The sequence below is a fragment of the Electrophorus electricus genome, chromosome 8 (assembly GCF_013358815.1).
Source record: "Electrophorus electricus isolate fEleEle1 chromosome 8, fEleEle1.pri, whole genome shotgun sequence".
NCBI classification, from domain to species: Eukaryota; Metazoa; Chordata; class Actinopteri; order Gymnotiformes; family Gymnotidae; genus Electrophorus; species Electrophorus electricus.
Window position 1 is genome coordinate 10,570,123 of NC_049542.1, and position 18,397 is coordinate 10,588,519.

The 18,397-nt window shown below is 35.9% G+C and overlaps 1 protein-coding gene across 2 annotated transcripts in view; it reads left to right on the forward strand.

The window, feature by feature from the left end:
* col11a2 (collagen, type XI, alpha 2) overlaps window positions 1-18,397 on the forward strand; it is a 58,771-nt gene that overhangs the window by 21,293 nt on the left and 19,081 nt on the right. The window contains exons 4-22 of one of the 2 annotated variants that reach the window (XM_035529249.1): window positions 598-808; window positions 1,204-1,366; window positions 3,459-3,581; window positions 7,435-8,625; window positions 10,656-10,784; window positions 11,997-12,218; window positions 13,827-13,880; window positions 14,123-14,164; window positions 14,332-14,394; window positions 14,602-14,676; window positions 15,583-15,669; window positions 15,918-15,974; window positions 16,212-16,265; window positions 16,429-16,482; window positions 16,609-16,662; window positions 16,853-16,906; window positions 17,345-17,398; window positions 17,761-17,805; window positions 18,000-18,053. In XM_035529249.1, coding sequence (XP_035385142.1) covers window positions 598-808; window positions 1,204-1,366; window positions 3,459-3,581; window positions 7,435-8,625; window positions 10,656-10,784; window positions 11,997-12,218; window positions 13,827-13,880; window positions 14,123-14,164; window positions 14,332-14,394; window positions 14,602-14,676; window positions 15,583-15,669; window positions 15,918-15,974; window positions 16,212-16,265; window positions 16,429-16,482; window positions 16,609-16,662; window positions 16,853-16,906; window positions 17,345-17,398; window positions 17,761-17,805; window positions 18,000-18,053 — 2,786 coding nt within the window. The remainder of the gene's footprint in view (window positions 1-597; window positions 809-1,203; window positions 1,367-3,458; window positions 3,582-7,434; window positions 8,626-10,655; window positions 10,785-11,996; window positions 12,219-13,826; window positions 13,881-14,122; window positions 14,165-14,331; window positions 14,395-14,601; window positions 14,677-15,582; window positions 15,670-15,917; window positions 15,975-16,211; window positions 16,266-16,428; window positions 16,483-16,608; window positions 16,663-16,852; window positions 16,907-17,344; window positions 17,399-17,760; window positions 17,806-17,999; window positions 18,054-18,397) is intronic. The other variant, XM_035529250.1, reaches the window with a different exon arrangement.

Below are 18,397 nucleotides of genomic sequence, written 5' to 3' on the forward strand. Positions count from 1 at the left end.
GCAATAATTTTGGTGCAACTGCTGAACAATAGCAGAGTATTCTTTCGACTACTACTACTACTGCTTACTAATGTATGTGGATGGGAATGTGTCTACTAACAACTGCTGGTATTGCATGGTATTTGCCATGATAGCATTTTAATTCTTTTTATCAGGTTTTATCGGGTGTTTGGGCAATTCATGACAGAGATTATATTTTACTATAGTAGCATCCTCCTCAAGGAAGAAGATAGTATGGTACCACATATATAAGCTGAGCACTGTTTCAGGTTATTCAGATTTTCGTCCGCTACACCTATAGTTGAACTATTTGTTGTCTTGTTTTCCAGAACAATTAGTCACCTTCAATATCAGCACTTCACTTGGCACTTGTACAGTGGCAAAACCTTCATGCTGTCATGTGTTTCTGTTTCCTACATTCATCCTACATTCAGTTTTGCATCTACAGCTTACCATCTCCCTATTTTCCCCAGACCCTCCTTCTCGCTCATCATTTCTTCCATGCATCTTCCTATATAATCCTTTCTTTTCTGGTCATCCTTTCTTTTCTGAGTTGTTTTCTTATTTGCTCCTTGTTTATTTTTTCTTCTTTTAAAGGTCATTTCCCAGAGAACTTCTCTATCATGACCCTGGTGAAGGCCAAGGCAGGCCTTCAGGCCTTCCTATTGTCCATTTACAGTGATCAGGGGGTGCAACAGTTGGGACTGGAGCTTGGCCACTCACCTGTCTTCCTATATGAGGACCAGAATCGCATGCCCACCCCAGAGGACTACCCACTGTTTACAGGCATCAATCTGGCTGATGGCAAGTCAGTAAATAGACCCTGCTAAGCACAATCTGATTCCATTTATATATATATATATATATATATATATATATATATATATATATATATATATATATATATATATTTATATATATTTATATATATAAAATGTGTGTGTGTGTGTGTGTGTGCGCGCGTGTGTGTGTGTGTGTGTGTGTACTTATTTTGGAGTTTATTATTGGTAGTACAATAATCATAACATTGCTTTATTAGGTTCACTGTTAACACATGCTTAAAATTAAATATGTCTTCACTAGATCATTATAAATTATATCAATAATATTTGCATGTATATGTTTAAAAAAATTTAAATACTCATATCCTCCAAAGAATGTGTAGCCAGACATATCCATGTTATATCTCCTCCAATCCTGCAGGTGGCATCACATTGCCATTTCCGTACAGAACAAAAATGTTACTCTTCTCCTTGATTGCAAGAAGCGTATGAGTAGGCCACTTCCTAGAAGTAACAAGCCAATGGTGGACACCCGTGGTATTACAGTGTTTGGCGCTCGTTTGTTGGATGAGGAGGTCTTTCAGGTCAGTTATATCTCTAAATGCAAATAATTTTAGGACAGTTGCTTATTTAAATTTTTTTTGCTGTAACTCTGGGTGATCTTGCAGTAACATAAATCAATGGTTCATAGTTCCTCTACTTAACTTATCAGCTAATTATGAAAACCTTTCTAAGGCCAGGGTGTTGGAGCATTGAAAACATTAAAATGTTTGGAGCATCAGATCTCCAACACAAAGGTTGGGAACAATAAACTCTAATAAGTGTAAGGTAAATGCTTAATAGAGGTAAAATAATATCACAATAATATGAACTATGACTCCAATACAAAAACAAATGTGGGCCTTTTAAAGAACCTCCTGTTCTTTTTTTCTCTTTATCTTTTATACGCTCCCTCGTATTTCTCTAAATATTCTACAAGAGTTGGACTTTAGAGCAGAGGGTTTTTCAAACCTTTTTTCAGACAATCCACATTTTGTCCATGATTTGTAATTCAACCCAAGCAAGATAAACAATTTAATTCATAAACATAATGCATAAACACAAAACAAAATGAATTTTTAATTTTAATTTACTTAAGTCATTTTTCAGCTTTGTCTTTATTTGATTTATAAAGGTGAATCCCACTTCACACATATACATCTTTGTGAAAGGCAACAGTTCTGCTCAGCAGAGAGGCCACTCCAGAATATGGAGCATTTTTATGTTTTTGAAGCAAGTTTTCAGTTTTCAAGTTTGTAGAAATATTGCATTTGCCACAGAATTATTGACTTCTGGAAACTTTGAATGTGTTCACAGTATCTGAAAAGACAGTTATGCCTTTGAAGTCCTTGAAAATTTAAGTTCAGTAAATTTAGGATGGAAAAATGTCAGCATGATATGATACAGTTAGCAGTCATTTATTATCACCAAACACATCCAAGTCCTGGTTGCAGTGTTGCAACGTTCAAGTGTTTGTTCATTTGTGTATTTGTGCCTCTTGCTAAGCCCTCTTCAATTTGTATATTTTTTGTATCCGAATACCTAAAATGTGCCATATCTCCATTAAACTTTATTCTTTATTAGTTAATATGCCTTCAATTAGTTAACACTCCTTCAGTGGTGTGATCAAGAATGGGCATGAGGTTTTTCTGTCATCATCACCGTTCTTTTATTTGACTAGGAAACCAGGTAGCTTCATATATTAAATGTTAAACCATTTCCTTCTATTTATAATTTGCAATCAAGTTCTTCAATATGATTCGACAAGGCACGTACCTCAATTTTTGCACCCTGACTAAAAATGATGGACTGTACTCATCAACATACTAGAGATGCAAGGTTGGACAAAATAGATAGCTTGGTTGCAATGGAGCAAATTTGGACATCTGTTGCCTGACTGCTGAGTGGTAATATGAATGATGGGTTTACCCACATGTGTTTGTCTGTTCACTCCATGGCCCACTTTAAGCAGAGAGAGTGCACGGGTAAACAAAAATCAAAATGGAGAGTGCTTTGTTTCATTTAGGAAGATTATTATATAAAATCTAAAGAGCTGCTTTTGAAATTGAACAAGAGTGCTGTGCTGCAGTTGAATTTATTAGTAGAGGAAATAGTATTTAATTATCTTTGAATTATTTGAAATTAATTATTTTTAATATGTTATAAATGTTATGCCTAGCACTGGGAAACTAAAAGAAACAGGGCAAGAGGCTAAATTAGATTTTGTTCTCTTTCTAACATATATTTAAATTACAGTTAAACCTCATTAAAAAACCCATGAAGTGGAAAAAAGGGGAAGAAAAGAGTGAGCTCACAATGACCAAGAGCCTTTAATTGAAACAGAACTGAAATTATTACTCAGGTCATCTGTAGTTCCCTTTCATTTTAGAGGTTGTAATGTCCAGTTACTTGCATGTTTGTTTTTTTTATCTGGAATGTTTTTCCAAGATAAAATCTGTCCTTGTATTGCAAACAGCATCAATGCCTTTGTAAGGGTTTATGCAAAAAATCTATTGTAGTATTTCAGGCTTCAGGTACTGTTGTGATTATTGTGGTCGTAGGTAGATGATTTCTTTCCCTGATAGTTGTTTGGATTATGCTTTTTCTAATAGTCCTTTGGGTTTTGCTTTTTTGCAGGGTGAAATCCAGCAGCTTCTGATTGCCTCTAACCCTCAGGCAGCCTATGACTTCTGTGAGCATTACAGTCGTGACTGTGACACTTCTTTGCCCAAAGTCCAGGCCCAGGATCCTAACACATATGTGAGTAACACACTGCGTCCTCCCAAACCCAGAACTTTGAATTGCTATGCTATTCTGACATGTGAGACATACTCAGAAATCAGTGTTTTCTTTTTAATTAAAGCAGCATTTGCTGTCACTAAGAATGTACTCTGTGCATTGTACTATATGTTCAGGTTCAGTGAGTCTCTCAAATCTGAATGCATAGCTTATTATAACAGCAATCATCATCAGTCCACACTTTGCAGAAGCATATGATAATAAATGAAAGTAATACAGGGGTCATCAATAGAAAATATTCCATCTGAAACTCATTTTATAGATTATTTTAGTGGAAAGTAAGTTTTACTTTCACTCTGGATTATGTAAAAAGATATAGAATGATTACTTGTTACCACAAAATGTTTACAAGTCATCTACAGCTCTTGCGTATCATCAAAGTTGCCATTTTCTTACACACTGTGAGTTTCTTTCTTTATTCTATCATTGGCTGTGTTAGTTCTAGATGAAGAATTTAACAAGCTTTCCTTTATGGGCTTTTATGGTCTAAGCAGCCTTTTATTTATTCTTTTTTTTTTTTTTTATGATTAAGTACCTATTCATGCTTCACATTTAGAGAAATGCAAAGGAATGTTGATAAATGAGAAATGAAATGGTACAAATGAACAAATTTGAGAGTTTACAAGGCTTATTTTTGCAATGAGAGCCTCTATCATGTCTGTCAGCTATTTTTCATTTTACATTCAATTCTAAATGTGAGCATACATAATATGGGTTGTAACAAAACTGCACCCTATTTTGAATTCTTTATTCCCTGATATTTTAATAAGCAAATAAGCACTAGTAATGCTAGTGAGACCTGAATAAATCAAATAGGTTTCCATTACTGTTTTTTTTATTATTGATGTCTAAAGTCAATATATTTGCGAAACACATTCATTCAACTACTCAAAGATATGTGTCCAAAGAACAACACAACCATATTTTGACTCTCTACTGAACTTTCTGTATCTTGTTCATTTCTCTTTATTTTCTCCCCTTGTCCACCTTTTTCTTTCCGGAGGTGTTTGTGTCTGTTCTTGTTACGCGTTATCTATCATTCATTTACATTTTATAGTTTCTTATAGTTTCATGTGCTTCTTTCTTTACTTCCCTGCATTCCTCTACCTTCATTCCTCCTTTCTTATCCCATCACCCATTTTTCTAATTCCTTTGATGAAGAGCAAGATGACTATGAATAGCCTTGTTATTATGAAGGAACAACTGGCTCCCCTCCCTATTCGTCCATCTCTTCCTCGACTCACACAGGGCCCCCTGTTATAAAGGTAAAGAGGGTATGAGAGAATGCTGTGAGCAGGAAAGTGGAAAAAGAGATGACAAGAGAGGAGCTTAAAAGGAACATATTTGTTTAACATTTGGCAACCAGGGAAACCAAGTTAATGGAATCTTTTGGGGTCTTTGTATTATATTATAGTTTTCTTATTGAAACACTTTCTTTTCTTTTTATATTGCCAGTATTGTAGATAGTTTCACAAAAACCTACCTGTCATTGGGTATCACTTGTTAAAATTGAGTAGTGAATCCATTAACATTCGGACATGATGCCTGAGGTCAGACTTACTTCTCTTTCTCCATCTATTCAGTTCAGCATCCTTTTTCTGTTCACTCCCCTCTCTCATCATCATTTACAATGCCCCACCTTTCTTCTATCTCACCTTATATAACATAATTTGGAAGTTATTAACACACTGATGTCTTGTATGTGTCATTTACATGTTGTCCATTGTCATATATTTGTATGTGTACTATACACTATGTTTTGTGTAAGATAAATGGTTTGTATATAATATGTCTATGTGGATAAGCTCAGGTATAGCGGCACAGACACACAAACCCAAAAAACACAGTATGTGCAAACAAATTTGCCCCAGTCACAAAAGAACCTGGCTCCACTGTGTCAATCCAGCTAAGGAGAGAAATGTTGACCTGCTAAAATTCGAATGTTGTAATAATTATGAATTCATGTATAAAAAAATGGAGATTGAGGTTGAGAAACTGTACATTTTTGTCAATATAGAACAGCTTTCTTCCTTTGCTTGTTTGTCTAGATATTCTATGTTCAGATTTGTTTAGTTCACATAAAAATGTACAGTAACATTTACAAATTTTGTAAACAGAAATCATTCTTTGTAGTTGCATGGCAATATTTTTTTTAAATTCATCATTAATAGTAATTCATAGTATATTTTTGTGTTGGTAACCAAACTACCTTTTTGATTCCTCACTGGTGTGTCTTCACTTTGCGTAAATGGTTGCCATTATGTTCATCTATGTCCATCTGTCCATGCTTTTGTTATATTTTTTCTTTTTGATAGTCTGGATAAACTTGTCACTGACATTTTGGAGTTATGTTGCCTGCATTTTGGACTATTAGGTTTTTCACTTCTATGTTGAACGGAATGTATAACAGCTTAACATATTTTACAGCGAATTATATTAAGACATTTTGATATTTTGCAGACCATGCTGAAGAAGTCAGCATAAGTATCTCACCCATGCTACAGCATTTCTATATGACCACACATTTCCCTTGGTAGCCTTAACTATTCATATGGCATGTACTCTATCATTTATTCACTTATGATGTCATTAAAGATAAGATAACATTCCCTTTTTTATCCCCACGGTGGATATTCGGGCGATACCACAGTTCCAGCACAGAATAAATAGAGTTAAAGGTAGAATACAATAAGATAAACTATTGGGACCATTACTATATTATACACAATTGCCCAAGTGCCACCCCATCCCCAAGTAATATATGCTGACTACTGGTATGGAGCGCAATGAAAGTGACAGTGTGAAATAGCAGCAGGTATACAATGTGGAGTACTAAAAGGACTATAGACAATATCAGTGCAATAGTTGTATATGCTAAAATTAGTGTGTGTGTGTGTGTGTGTGTGTGTGTGTGTGTGTGTGTGTGTGTGTGTGTGTGTGTGTGTGTGTGTGTGTGTGTGTGTGTGTATGTATGTATGTATGTATGTATGTGTGTATATATGTATGTATATATATATATATATATATATATATATATATATATATATATATATATATATATATATATATATACACACACACACACAAAATAGCAATAATAATAATAAACAGTGTGCAGTTATAATATAACTGTAGTCTATGTAGCTATAGACTCAAGAGTCTCTTGAGTTATTGTATGAGGAGGGTGCTGGTCAGCATGAGGACAGACTGTGTGGGCACAAAAGAACATTTAATGTTGAGTATTGTTACAGTGTTTGTATTGGCTCTACGAATAGTGAAACAGCTTCCTATCTGTCAGTATGTCATCATCTCTCTCTGTACAGCTGGGCAGCACAGTGTACCAGTCATGCAACAGTATTATGAACAACATATGCTTTATTTGAGCCTATTTTTCTCAGTGGCTTGCAAGCCACAGGCTCTGAGTCCTCATACACACAAAATCACGGCTTTTTAATACATACCTTGGCATTATTGGAAAACACAGTATAAAATTGGGTTTCCTATGAAAAATAAATAATAAAGACCATTTATTAACTACAGTATTAAACAGTAAAAATTGTACTGTATCCAGTAATGCCAGTGATGACTCAGTCAGTCATCCAAGTGCCATCAGTCTTAATGTCATTATGTCATCAAACACCAACCCTTGTCTTTCTCTCTCCTCCTGTCCTTCCCCACTGCTTTCAATCCCACCCATCCCTGACATCATCTTCTCTGTATTCTTCTCCCTTTACTCTGTCTACCTCAACATTACCCCATTACAAAATACACATCTGATTATGCTTAATAACTGAATTAATTGTAAAACATATAGGACAGCATGACCACCAAAGTCAAATCTACCTCTGCCCATGAGAAAACCAAACCAAACAATGCAAAACTTGGACCAGCTAAATCAGCTAAAAATAAACCTCTTCCTGCCAAGCCAACTATAACTAAAATAGGCCCAACCAGAACTTCTATGACCAAGTCTTCCAAGGCAAAACCTTCTGCTGTGCAAATTTTACTTTCAAAAATTAAGCCAACTGTAACAAATAAACAAGGGCCTGATTCAAAAGACACATCTGTTCCTAAGGCTGGCAGAGATAAAACATCAAATAGCAATAGCAAAGCAGGTGAGAACAAAAAATCTAGAAGTGAAATTAAACAAAATATTAAAGTTAATGGCCATGAAAAGATGACTGTGGAGACAAAAGCTAATAGTGGCATTAAAACTAAAACTAATTTAAAGGGGAGTGGGAAAGCAGCTATTTCTAAAGCCAATGCCAAAGTCAATGGTAAGGCAGTTGAAGAGCAAAAATCTAAAGCTAAGAGCAATGAGAAAGCAGCTGTGGAGAAAGTAATTAATGGAAACAGTAACAGAAAGGCAACAGAGAAGAAAAAAACAAGTGTTGATACTAAAGCTAATGGCAGTACAAGGGCCATTGTCAAGAAAAAGGCTAATGTCAATGGCAATGTAGCTGAAGAGAAAAAGGCAAATGGGAATGCAGCAAAACCAATGAAGACTGAGCCAGAGAAGTTGGTTGTTGTCAAGAGCAAATTAAATAAAGCAGAGGTTTCTAATGCCAAAGCACAGAAAGCAGAGAAAGCTAAGATTGGAATAGCAAGACCAGAAGTTGCTAAGGAGGAAAAAGCCAAGATCACCAAAGCTAAATCTGAAAAAAAGTATGAGACTAAAATGACCAAAACTGAGTCAGTTAAGGTGAAGCCTGGCAAAAGTGAGACTAAGCTTGAAGTCAAAGTTCTACCTGCAAAGGAAAGAGTGAAACAGACTCTCAAAGTCAAGAAGGAGACACCTACCCCAGCACCCCCACCTGCTCTAGCCCCTGTGCCTTCGCCTGTCCCCATCCCTTTCAAGCCAGAGAAATCCAAGGTGTTGATAGACGTCAGTAGCATCAAATCAATGTCCAAACAATTCCCACCCTTCGACAAGGCTGCAGTCAGTGGTACCAGCATCTCCGCTCCAGAAAAACCCAAGAAGAAACCAACCAATGGTTATCAACAGGTACAAAATCAAGAGCCCATGTTGGCTGTCCAGAGCTTTATTTCCAACCTCATCTTGTAGAAAGCTAAGGTCTGCATTCAGAAATTAGCTCAAAGTTAATTAGCTCTCTCCGTAGAGTCATATTTTTCAAAATAATCTTTGCTGAAAAGAATATATGAAGTGGACATCGTTCTGACTCTGTGGTGCTTTACAAATATAGCCCCAGGTCTCATTCTTTTAGGTTTTACACACAGCAAAATTTGTAGCTGTTAATGAAATCAGCAGTGGAGACACAGTGGAGTTAGCCTGAGTATTAGCCCACAGGCAGTTTGCACTGCTTCTTAAATCATTCAGATTGCCAGTCTACTATATCATATAAAATTACAGTGGGCAGGTGTTTTTACTAAATGGTCTTAGGACACTATAATTTAATAATACCTACCACTTTTTAATACTCCCACTCTTCAGATGGGTTAAGTAATATAAGTAATAAGTGTATTTACCTAAATGTATTTACTCAGTTACCATTTGATCAGTTAGTGCAAGGTATTTTATTATCCATCTCCAATTTATGTCTGTTTCTATTTGGCCATGCATTAACTCACACCTACCCAACAACAGCAATAATTATTTTTTCAAATCTGCCTAATCCGTGGAAAGGTCATCAGGCTCTCTCTGAATTGACAGCTAAATCTCTTGACCAGTTTATAATCTGGCCAGGGTTTGAACCATGCAGGGATAAATGTAATGAATTACAAAAAGCTAAATTGATCAAAATGGGCCACACTACTAAGGGGCTCACAATACTCAGGCTAAATAATAATCTTCAAATATTTTCATATCTAATGAGATACTTAAACAGCATTTTAAAATTACAGAATTTTCTTAACAGTTTGTTCAGTTTCACAGTTAGTGAATGGCCATAACTGTAATATTTATTTTATTGGCATACATACATTTTTTATATAAGAAACTGGAACAGCACATTTAAACCTTAGAAATGACATTCTGGTTTTCCAGGAATGAGGTTGGAAGATAATGACCCACTGGACATTCTCCACCGTTTCATATATCAAATTACCTCAGTGATATGAGAAACGATATGATAAAGCAAAATAAACTATGACACTACTGCATGACTTCATATATAGTTTTCTGTCTGTTTTCTCTTATATTTCCTGACACTAAAAGTCTAAATATCAACTTCATCTAGTATATAGAGTTACAATGACAGCATGCAATATTTCAAGGAATGTAATTGCTAGGACACACTTGAATTAACCTTATCGTATCTGTAAATGACATAACATAATCCTTCCTCTTCATTTATCTCTCTGTATGTCTATTCCATGCCTTTTTCTCTCATTTATTTTCTGTTGATATTCCATTTTCATTCTTACTTGAACTCCATATGAGTAAAGAAATTTCACAGAAAAATTACTAACAGTGCACTTATTTACAAATGACAGTTACAAAGGGGTCCTTAGACATGTAATATTTTCATTAAAAATATGAATGCAGTATATACATTGTTTCTGAGAGGCTGTGCTCAATAATGATTGTTTTTATCAACGCTTCTCACGAACTCTCAGAATGGACAATAAATATCTGAACATGATGTCCATGATGATGCAATGGCAATAAGATTATAATTCTTCACCCAGTGTAAAACCATGTTCCATTTTGTCCTTCATAAAAGGGGCAATTTGATCATATCATTACTCTGGCATGGCATTGTGGCGTTTTATTTCAGTTAGATCAGTTGATCCTGTAATCTTGTAGATTTGCATAAACCTTTTTTATGTAAAGGTTTATGGCAAGATATTAGTTTGCATCTTATATTTCTTTCCAACTCTAATTTCATTATGAGATTAGAACAATTACATTTAGCCAGAAAGTATATTCTTTCACTGGCAAATGTACATTGCTCTTTCCTCGCTGCATATAACAAGTTCATAAAAATATTAACTCTCTTCAAGCTAACTAGTCTCTCTGCTTCAAATCTGCATACCTCCACCACCGATCCTATCCTCTTTTTGGCCTACCCAAAGGATGTAGACGCTGCTTATTTTGAGGCTGACCACACCCCCACAGAGACGGATTATTATACCATCTTAGAGGAGGAGGCAATCCCACAGCCAAAAAGTGAGGTGACTGGACATGAAGTAACCATAGGCCAGGTAACTAACGCACTATAGACTGCTAAAACAAATTGTTACTAATACCAGAGGATAAAGTACAGGTTAAAGAGACCTATTACAATGGAGGTGAGACCAGCCCATGTACAATATCCCATAGTACATTAACCTAACAATCTGTAATTAGCCCTTTTCTTATTAACTTAATTCTGCAGCAACTAGTGCTATGAAATCTGCTGTTCTTCTCTCCAAAAAAAGAATGCATAGCATTCATTTTTATTGGATGTTCTTTGGTGACACTTGTTTAGTACAGCACAAGATTTGCTCTTGTTCTTATATTGACAGCATGATCTTATATCCTGAGATGCTAAATCTTTAACGTCTCACCATCTTGACATAAGAACAAAAAATCTTGAGGAACATGGGTCACCCAGGAATGCTTGATTTGTGAAAATAAAATTTATCTCATGCATTGTTTTTGGGAGAGCTAATGATCTCTTGAGACAGATTTTCAAAATATATTTTATTTAAAAATTAAGTATTTGTATTGGAAGTAGTTTTTTGTTTGTTTGTTTGTTTGGTTGGTTTGGTTTTGCAACAGTATTGGCAGTATTTTATAATTGCCCTCTTAGTTAATAAAGTGAACAGATGTCATGGCAGATGAGCCAGGTTGGTCCTTATCAACTATCTACTTAAATAGGCATGTTTACAATATGGGGATAGATTTTGACATTCTGTCCAGACACCCTGGAAAATGGTAAGTGGATTACAATGTTTGTCGAGGCGCAGTACGCAAGATTATGATGAAGCATTTTACTTCAGTGGTGGGCCACAGTCACAACCCTTGCTCCTGAGAGCATATGGAATTGACAGAGAGAAATGACACTCAACTAAATCACCAACAGTAGAAACTGAAAGCGTAATATAGACTGTTTAATTATTGGCTAAATACTTGGTACCGTCTATTGTTAAGCAAATTGATTAAAATGTAAATTCACATTAAATCAGTAATGTGTGGCTTTCCACAAAAAAAAAGCAGGTAAGACTTAATATTCTGTTTATCTCCCTTTTGTTAGTTTCTTTTACTTCTGACTATTTTCCCCTTTCTTCCCTTTACCACATTTTCCCTTTACTGAATTTTTTTTCATCCTGCCTACATTAATCTGCCCTATTATCTATCCTAATTTTTCATCCCATCACATCCTGTCCTACTGTTATCTACCCTGTTGCCATATTGTTAATGGCATGCCCCAGGTGGAGGAGACTCTGGTGGGTGAAGAGACAGAAAAGCCCAAAGCAGGTGGTGAGGAGGTATTTCAGACACCAGATGAAACCTTCACTGAGGAGTATGTGACAGGAGATTTTGGCATGAAGGAATATGACTATTCCTACAAGGATTACAACGAACCCAACCATGAGGGGAAGACTGATGATACAATGGGTCCTGCCCTGTCTGCTGTCACAGATGAGGGAGGTGTAAGTTATGTCATGCTTTGTGGCAAATTCTCTTTGAAGCTCTTAAAACCTGAGAGCTAAAATAGGATTTGCTGTATTTCTGATTTGTACAGACTTGCAAAGGCATCTTACAGAAATACTAAGAGACTGGACATAGTCACCTAAACAAAGCTAAACACCTACTGTGTTTTTAAATGAAGGACTCAAGATTTGGTCAAACTAATGTTTAAATCTTTATCCATCAAATCAGAAAATGTTTATACTCCTCACCAGTCTTTATGCCATGCTGAAAGATCCCACTGCAAACATACATACAGCGCTTGGTAGAGAGTGAAGTACCTTCAGTTTTGCAGAAGCTGCCCTTATGCTGATCTAATCAGAGACCAGCTTTGCAGTTGTATTACAATGGTCCATATGAGTATGTGTGTAGTGAAATCTGGTCATTGCAATCATTGCAATCATTTGCAGATCATTGCAAATGGACAACTTCCCTCTCAAAAACAGCATCACCTGGATTTTTTGTGCTTCAGGACTGTTCTGTATGTATGAGTGTATAAACTCAGTAGATGCTGTTCTGCCTAGATTGCAAATATCATGGATATCATGGATAAACAATGCAACATCCCTTTCTGAGTTAGAGAGCTACAGGTATATGAAACATCATTTATGATCCAATAACTATTTTTGGAAATAATATACAGTAGTGCTAGCTGACAAAAGAGTTACGTACCTAAGCTTCTTATTTAGCTTAACTGCAGTGTATATGAGTTTGTTTCTCTCCAGCTGACAAGCAGAACTAGCTAAGTGCTCACTTGCCAATGACATCTCCTTCCCTGCCTTCCTTATGACTGCTCTCTGAAATCTGGACCAGATCACTAGGCACAGAGCTAAAATTAACTAGGGTGATTGCCTATAGATTTGAAATAAATTTTTGTGTAGTCTTAATCAAATGTTAGTTTATCACAAATGAATAGTGATAATTGAGAAAATATGGCAAATTTACAAACCTGGTAATACTTCCTGTTTAACTGGTACCTGTGCTGATGTAAAAGGAACTGTCTGAGATCTGAGTAACCAGAGATATGTTGGATTGCACCAAGGTTTGGATGTTTTCTACTATTTATGCAAGCCTTTTTAACCCATATTATTATTATTATTATTATTATTATTATTATTATTATTATTAGTTTTATTATTGTTGTTGTTTGTTATTTATGGTATTTCCAATTGCAAAATTTCACAAAGATTGGTGAAGATGGTGTTAAATGTTAAAGGGCACACACAAATAATATTAATGCTCTACTGAATGGTGAATATGGCACTCTCATGTGTCTTGCAACTCTTAAATGCACTGAGGCACATATGAACTGACAGAGAAGTTGGCAATGAAAACTCTCTGTGGTTAGAATCTTCCTGTTATATATGGAAGATTCTGTCTCTCTGCCTGATGATGCTAAAGGAAGACCATTAGTAGAAAGTGCCCCAGTGCAAAATATTTGTCAAATGCTCACAATTCAATCATTTTCATTTTATGCGGCTTTTTGACACAGAGTTTGCTCAATTTGGACTTTTCTTTCTTACTGTGTATTGACTGGGCTGTATTGTGGGCTACATATCTGTTTTCCTCAGGCTTCCATTAGGGCCCAGAAGGGAGAGAAGGGAGAGCCTGCTGTACTTGAACCTGTGAGTACCATCTGTGTATTAGGTTCACTCTAAAGGATCTTATTTTCAAGGGCTATGAAGGAAAAAGCTTCTGTCAGGTTTGTAGTGAGATTTAAACATCTATTAACAAACACTTGCTTTAAAGTCCTGGGCAGTGATTCAACTAGATACACAGAAGGTGCCACCATATTGCATCAATAGCAGTTCTTTCTAGGAGGAAAAAATGTGATAGTTAAATGATAACTTCTGTTTTATTCACACAGGGCATGTTAATTGAAGGACCACCAGGACCAGCAGGACCAGCAGTAAGTGCAATCTGTAAAACCTCAGAAACATTAACAAGAAAATTGCCAGTTCAGTGCCAGTTTAAAAGTACATTTCATTTACTGTTACTGTTTTTTTGAACATTCTTTTGTAGTGCAAAGAAAATAGATTGCCTTTTCACATTTTTCACAATTTTCCTTTATTTTAGGGTCTCCCTGGCCCATCTGGCCCTTCTGGACCCCCTGGGTCTGTGGGTGATCCAGGCGAGAGGGTTAGTTTGTATTAAAAGCATTATTAGACAAGTGTAGTTATGCATGTTGAGTAGCAAGTGGTCTTGATTTTATATCTTACTGTAATGTCTGAACACCTTAGAGAATATACCTAACAAAAAACTTTAAGAAACATAAAGTATATGGTATTTTTATTAAACTCATATTAGTCACAGTATCTTTTAACCTCTAAATGTTATGTTTTTTAGGGTCCACCTGGGAAGGCTGGTCTGCCCGGAGCTGATGGTGTCCCTGGACCTCCAGGAACATCTGTCATGCTTCCAGTATGTCTGTTTTCTTTTCTTTTGTGTTCCTTCTTTATTCTTTTTAATCATCTTTCTCTATAACATTTTTCACTTTTAGAGGGATTTTTTATCCTCCGCTAGATGTCAGCATATTATGTCCTAGCAAACAAAACACTCAGTGTTGTCCAAAAATAAAAATAATAAAACACATTATCAGTTAATGTGCTTACATCTGCAATTAAAAAAATGTTAAACTACATCTCAGGCTATAGTGATATATTTAAAGAATGCAAAAACGCACATGGCCTGGTAGGGACATAAACATAGAACACACGGAGGAACAGTGTAGATAAGGGAGGCACTATTACAAAACCAATAAAATTTTACCTTATTCATATTATACCTCATGTATGACATACTAATTCAGCAGAGTGTTCAAAATATACATACCCATTAAATACCCACATGTTATTACTCTCATCCTGTTTGTCAATCCTAGGCTATTTGCAAAGTTGTGCCAGTTGTGATATTTCTTAATTTTTGTCTGATGACTCTTGACACCTATCGCATACTGATGATGAGTTCAGGATTGACCACAATAATTTAACTCAGGAGATACTTCATCCACACATGTTTTTTTTTTTTGTCTATCTCATTATTATTACATTCATACTTAAGTCTCACCATGTATGTTTGGGTGTTTTAAATTGTTTCTTAAATGCTGGGCTTCATTTCTAAACCAGATGTTTTATATTTGAGAAAACATTTGATGTGGCTGTAATAAAACTCCCACTGAGGGCTGTCTATAGCCATGGTCAACTTTGATCTCTCTGGGGCTAATCTGGGCTGGGTTTAAACTGCTATGCAAAACACACTTAGAAATACATAAGATTTTAAATGAAATGTCAGGTAATATTTATATGAAAACACATTCTGATCCATTAGTTCCGCTTTGGACAAAGTGGTGGAGACAAGGGCCCCATCGTCTCTGCACAGGAGGCCCAGGCACAGGCCATTCTGTCTCAGGCTCGAGTGAGTAGTATACATGTCTATTCTCCTCAGTAAATACACTGGGAGAAAACATTGTGTCTGAATGTGTAGTATTCAGATAGAAACAAGCTAGAAACATTCTTGTTTAATAATTTACAAGACTTACATAGGATGTACTAGAATCCATTTGAAACAAAACTGTTCTAAATTATTAGTAATTATTAACAAACTAGTGGAGCAGGCACCATTTTATTATACATTTGGCAAAATGATTTTCATCTTCCACTTAGTTGGCTCTGAAGGGCCCACCTGGGCCAATGGGCTTTACTGGCCGATCTGGACCCCTGGTAAGAAAACCTTATTATAATACATTTTTTTTATTATCTCCTGGATTATTGTGTATTTATTTTACATGACATGCCTTCCTACATCATTATAATCTGCATATTGGCAAATTGATGACTATATCAGAAATAATAACATGATTTTCTGTATTGTTTATGGAATATAATGTATAGTCCATTATGCTGAGCATAACAAGGATAAAAGGGGTCATGATAATTCTCTAAGTGATGTTTTAAAAGGGGTCACCTGGCAGTCCAGGCTTGAAAGGAGAGAGTGGAGATCCAGGTCCCCAGGTTAGAGACTGTTTGTATTTGTTTACAGTATGAATGTATTGCTCCATTCATTCTTGGCTAGACCCATACTACTAAGTAAAAAATATGTGTACTTATATCTGCCATATATCCTATGCTGCTGGATAGTGTACCACACTTGTGTACACACTTAATTATTCTGCAGGGTCCAAGAGGCCCTCAGGGATTGTCTGGTCCTCCTGGCAAACCTGGCAGAAGGGTAAGTGAGCATCTGTATGCTGATGTGTTTTAAAGTTTCCTGTGACCTAATTTACAATACTGTTAAAATGTAAAATTGTAGGTCTAGGTTATTGGGCTTTCTAATGTATATTTCGGGTACTTACAGGGCCGTGCTGGTGCTGATGGTGCTCGAGGAATGCCAGGGGAGTCTGGAATTAAGGTCAGGAATTTATCAGCTATCAATTCTGAATCATGAATCAATGTCTCTTCCTTTGATATTAAACTTTTATCAATCCAGTTGCAAATTGGTTTTGACCCTTTTGAAATTCACAGACTTGATTTTTGTCTGCAGCAATTTCTATTGGTATAGTAATAAAATATCCCTCCATGTTCCTGTTTGTCCATTTTAGGGTGACCGTGGTTTTGATGGGTTGCCTGGTCTGCCAGGAGACAAAGGTCATCGGGTGAGTGCAATCTTCACATTAATATACATGGTTATCACAAAAGAATTTAGCAATCTCACTGGATCCTTAAACTTACAGAATTATAGTACCTTATACAAATTGTTTTATGTTCACACAAATGCATGCACAGCAATATGGCATTGACAAAAGGCAATACCAACTGGACATGGATATCCATATATTCACTTAATTAGTCTGTCAGAGACATATTTGACTCAGCATCAGGCACTTCATTCTGTGCAGACTTCAAATAAATTGGATTGCTAAAAGCCAATTTACTCAAATGAACTAATCCAACTGGTTAACTATAAACTTTTGTATCTACTTTTGATTCCAGTGTGTAAATGTATCTATTGTATCTAAACTATCTATTCTTAGAGTACATTTAATTGTTTTTAAGTTAGTCTTTTTTAATCCATCTTTTTTTTTGGTATTCAGGGAAACCCTGGGGGAATGGGACCAATAGGACCCCCTGGAGAAGATGGAGAAAGAGTAAGTACCATGATGAGAACATTGTCTCATATTATATCATATTAATTCAGCAGGCAAGTATACGTATCCATTATTTGTACCTTGTTTTGTATTTGTATTACAAGTACCTGCACAGTATGTTGCATTTTATGCCCTGCACTGGATTGGCACCATGTCTGTGTTTGGTTTGTAGGCTGTACTCTGTGCTGCTGGGATAGGCTCTGGACCCTGTATCCCTGAACTGTGTTTATTTAGAAGATGAATTAATTAATTTTGCAATATAATGTTGTGTAATATGTTACTCAAGTACTCCTTGAGTACTGTGAGGTGTACTTTCCTCCTTCAGTTTTTCTTTTATTATTACCTACCTTTGCCTTGTCCAGGGAGATGATGGAGATATCGGACCCAGGGGGCTTCCAGGAGAACCAGTGAGTGTTCAAATATATCAAAATGAAGAAAAAATAGCTCTAGTGTAAAATTAATTATCTTTGGCGAAATCACTTAATGTAATGCTGATTAGTCTTAATCCTTGTTTTGATGGACCCTCAGTGGGCTATTTTTTTCCCCCCCATTTTTCCTTTTCTCATTCCATGACTAATTGCTTTTTCTTTTTTTTCCCTAGGGGCCCCGTGGTTTATTGGGGCCTAAAGGTCCACTTGGAATTCCTGGACCTCCAGTGAGTATTCAGTACAAAGATGTTTTATGTTGTTGTAGCGGCTATTTAATTACAAAGTAAAAGGTATTGTTCCACCTGTAAATAAATGTTCCGTAAAAAGATTCATCCTTGTCTTCAATTTTTTGTCCAACTAGAAGATCCCACAACTTTAGCTTGCTGGCAACAAAGCAAAAGCTTTGTTACTGTTACTGTTTTTTAAAATATACAAATCACAGAGTGTGCTTTTAAAAGCTGTATGACAGCAAAATACATTTAATCTTTAAAATGTTGGCCAATCACAATTATTCAGATCTTTCATATTGCATTGAATACATGGATTTAATAGACAAAAATAACTTGGGGTT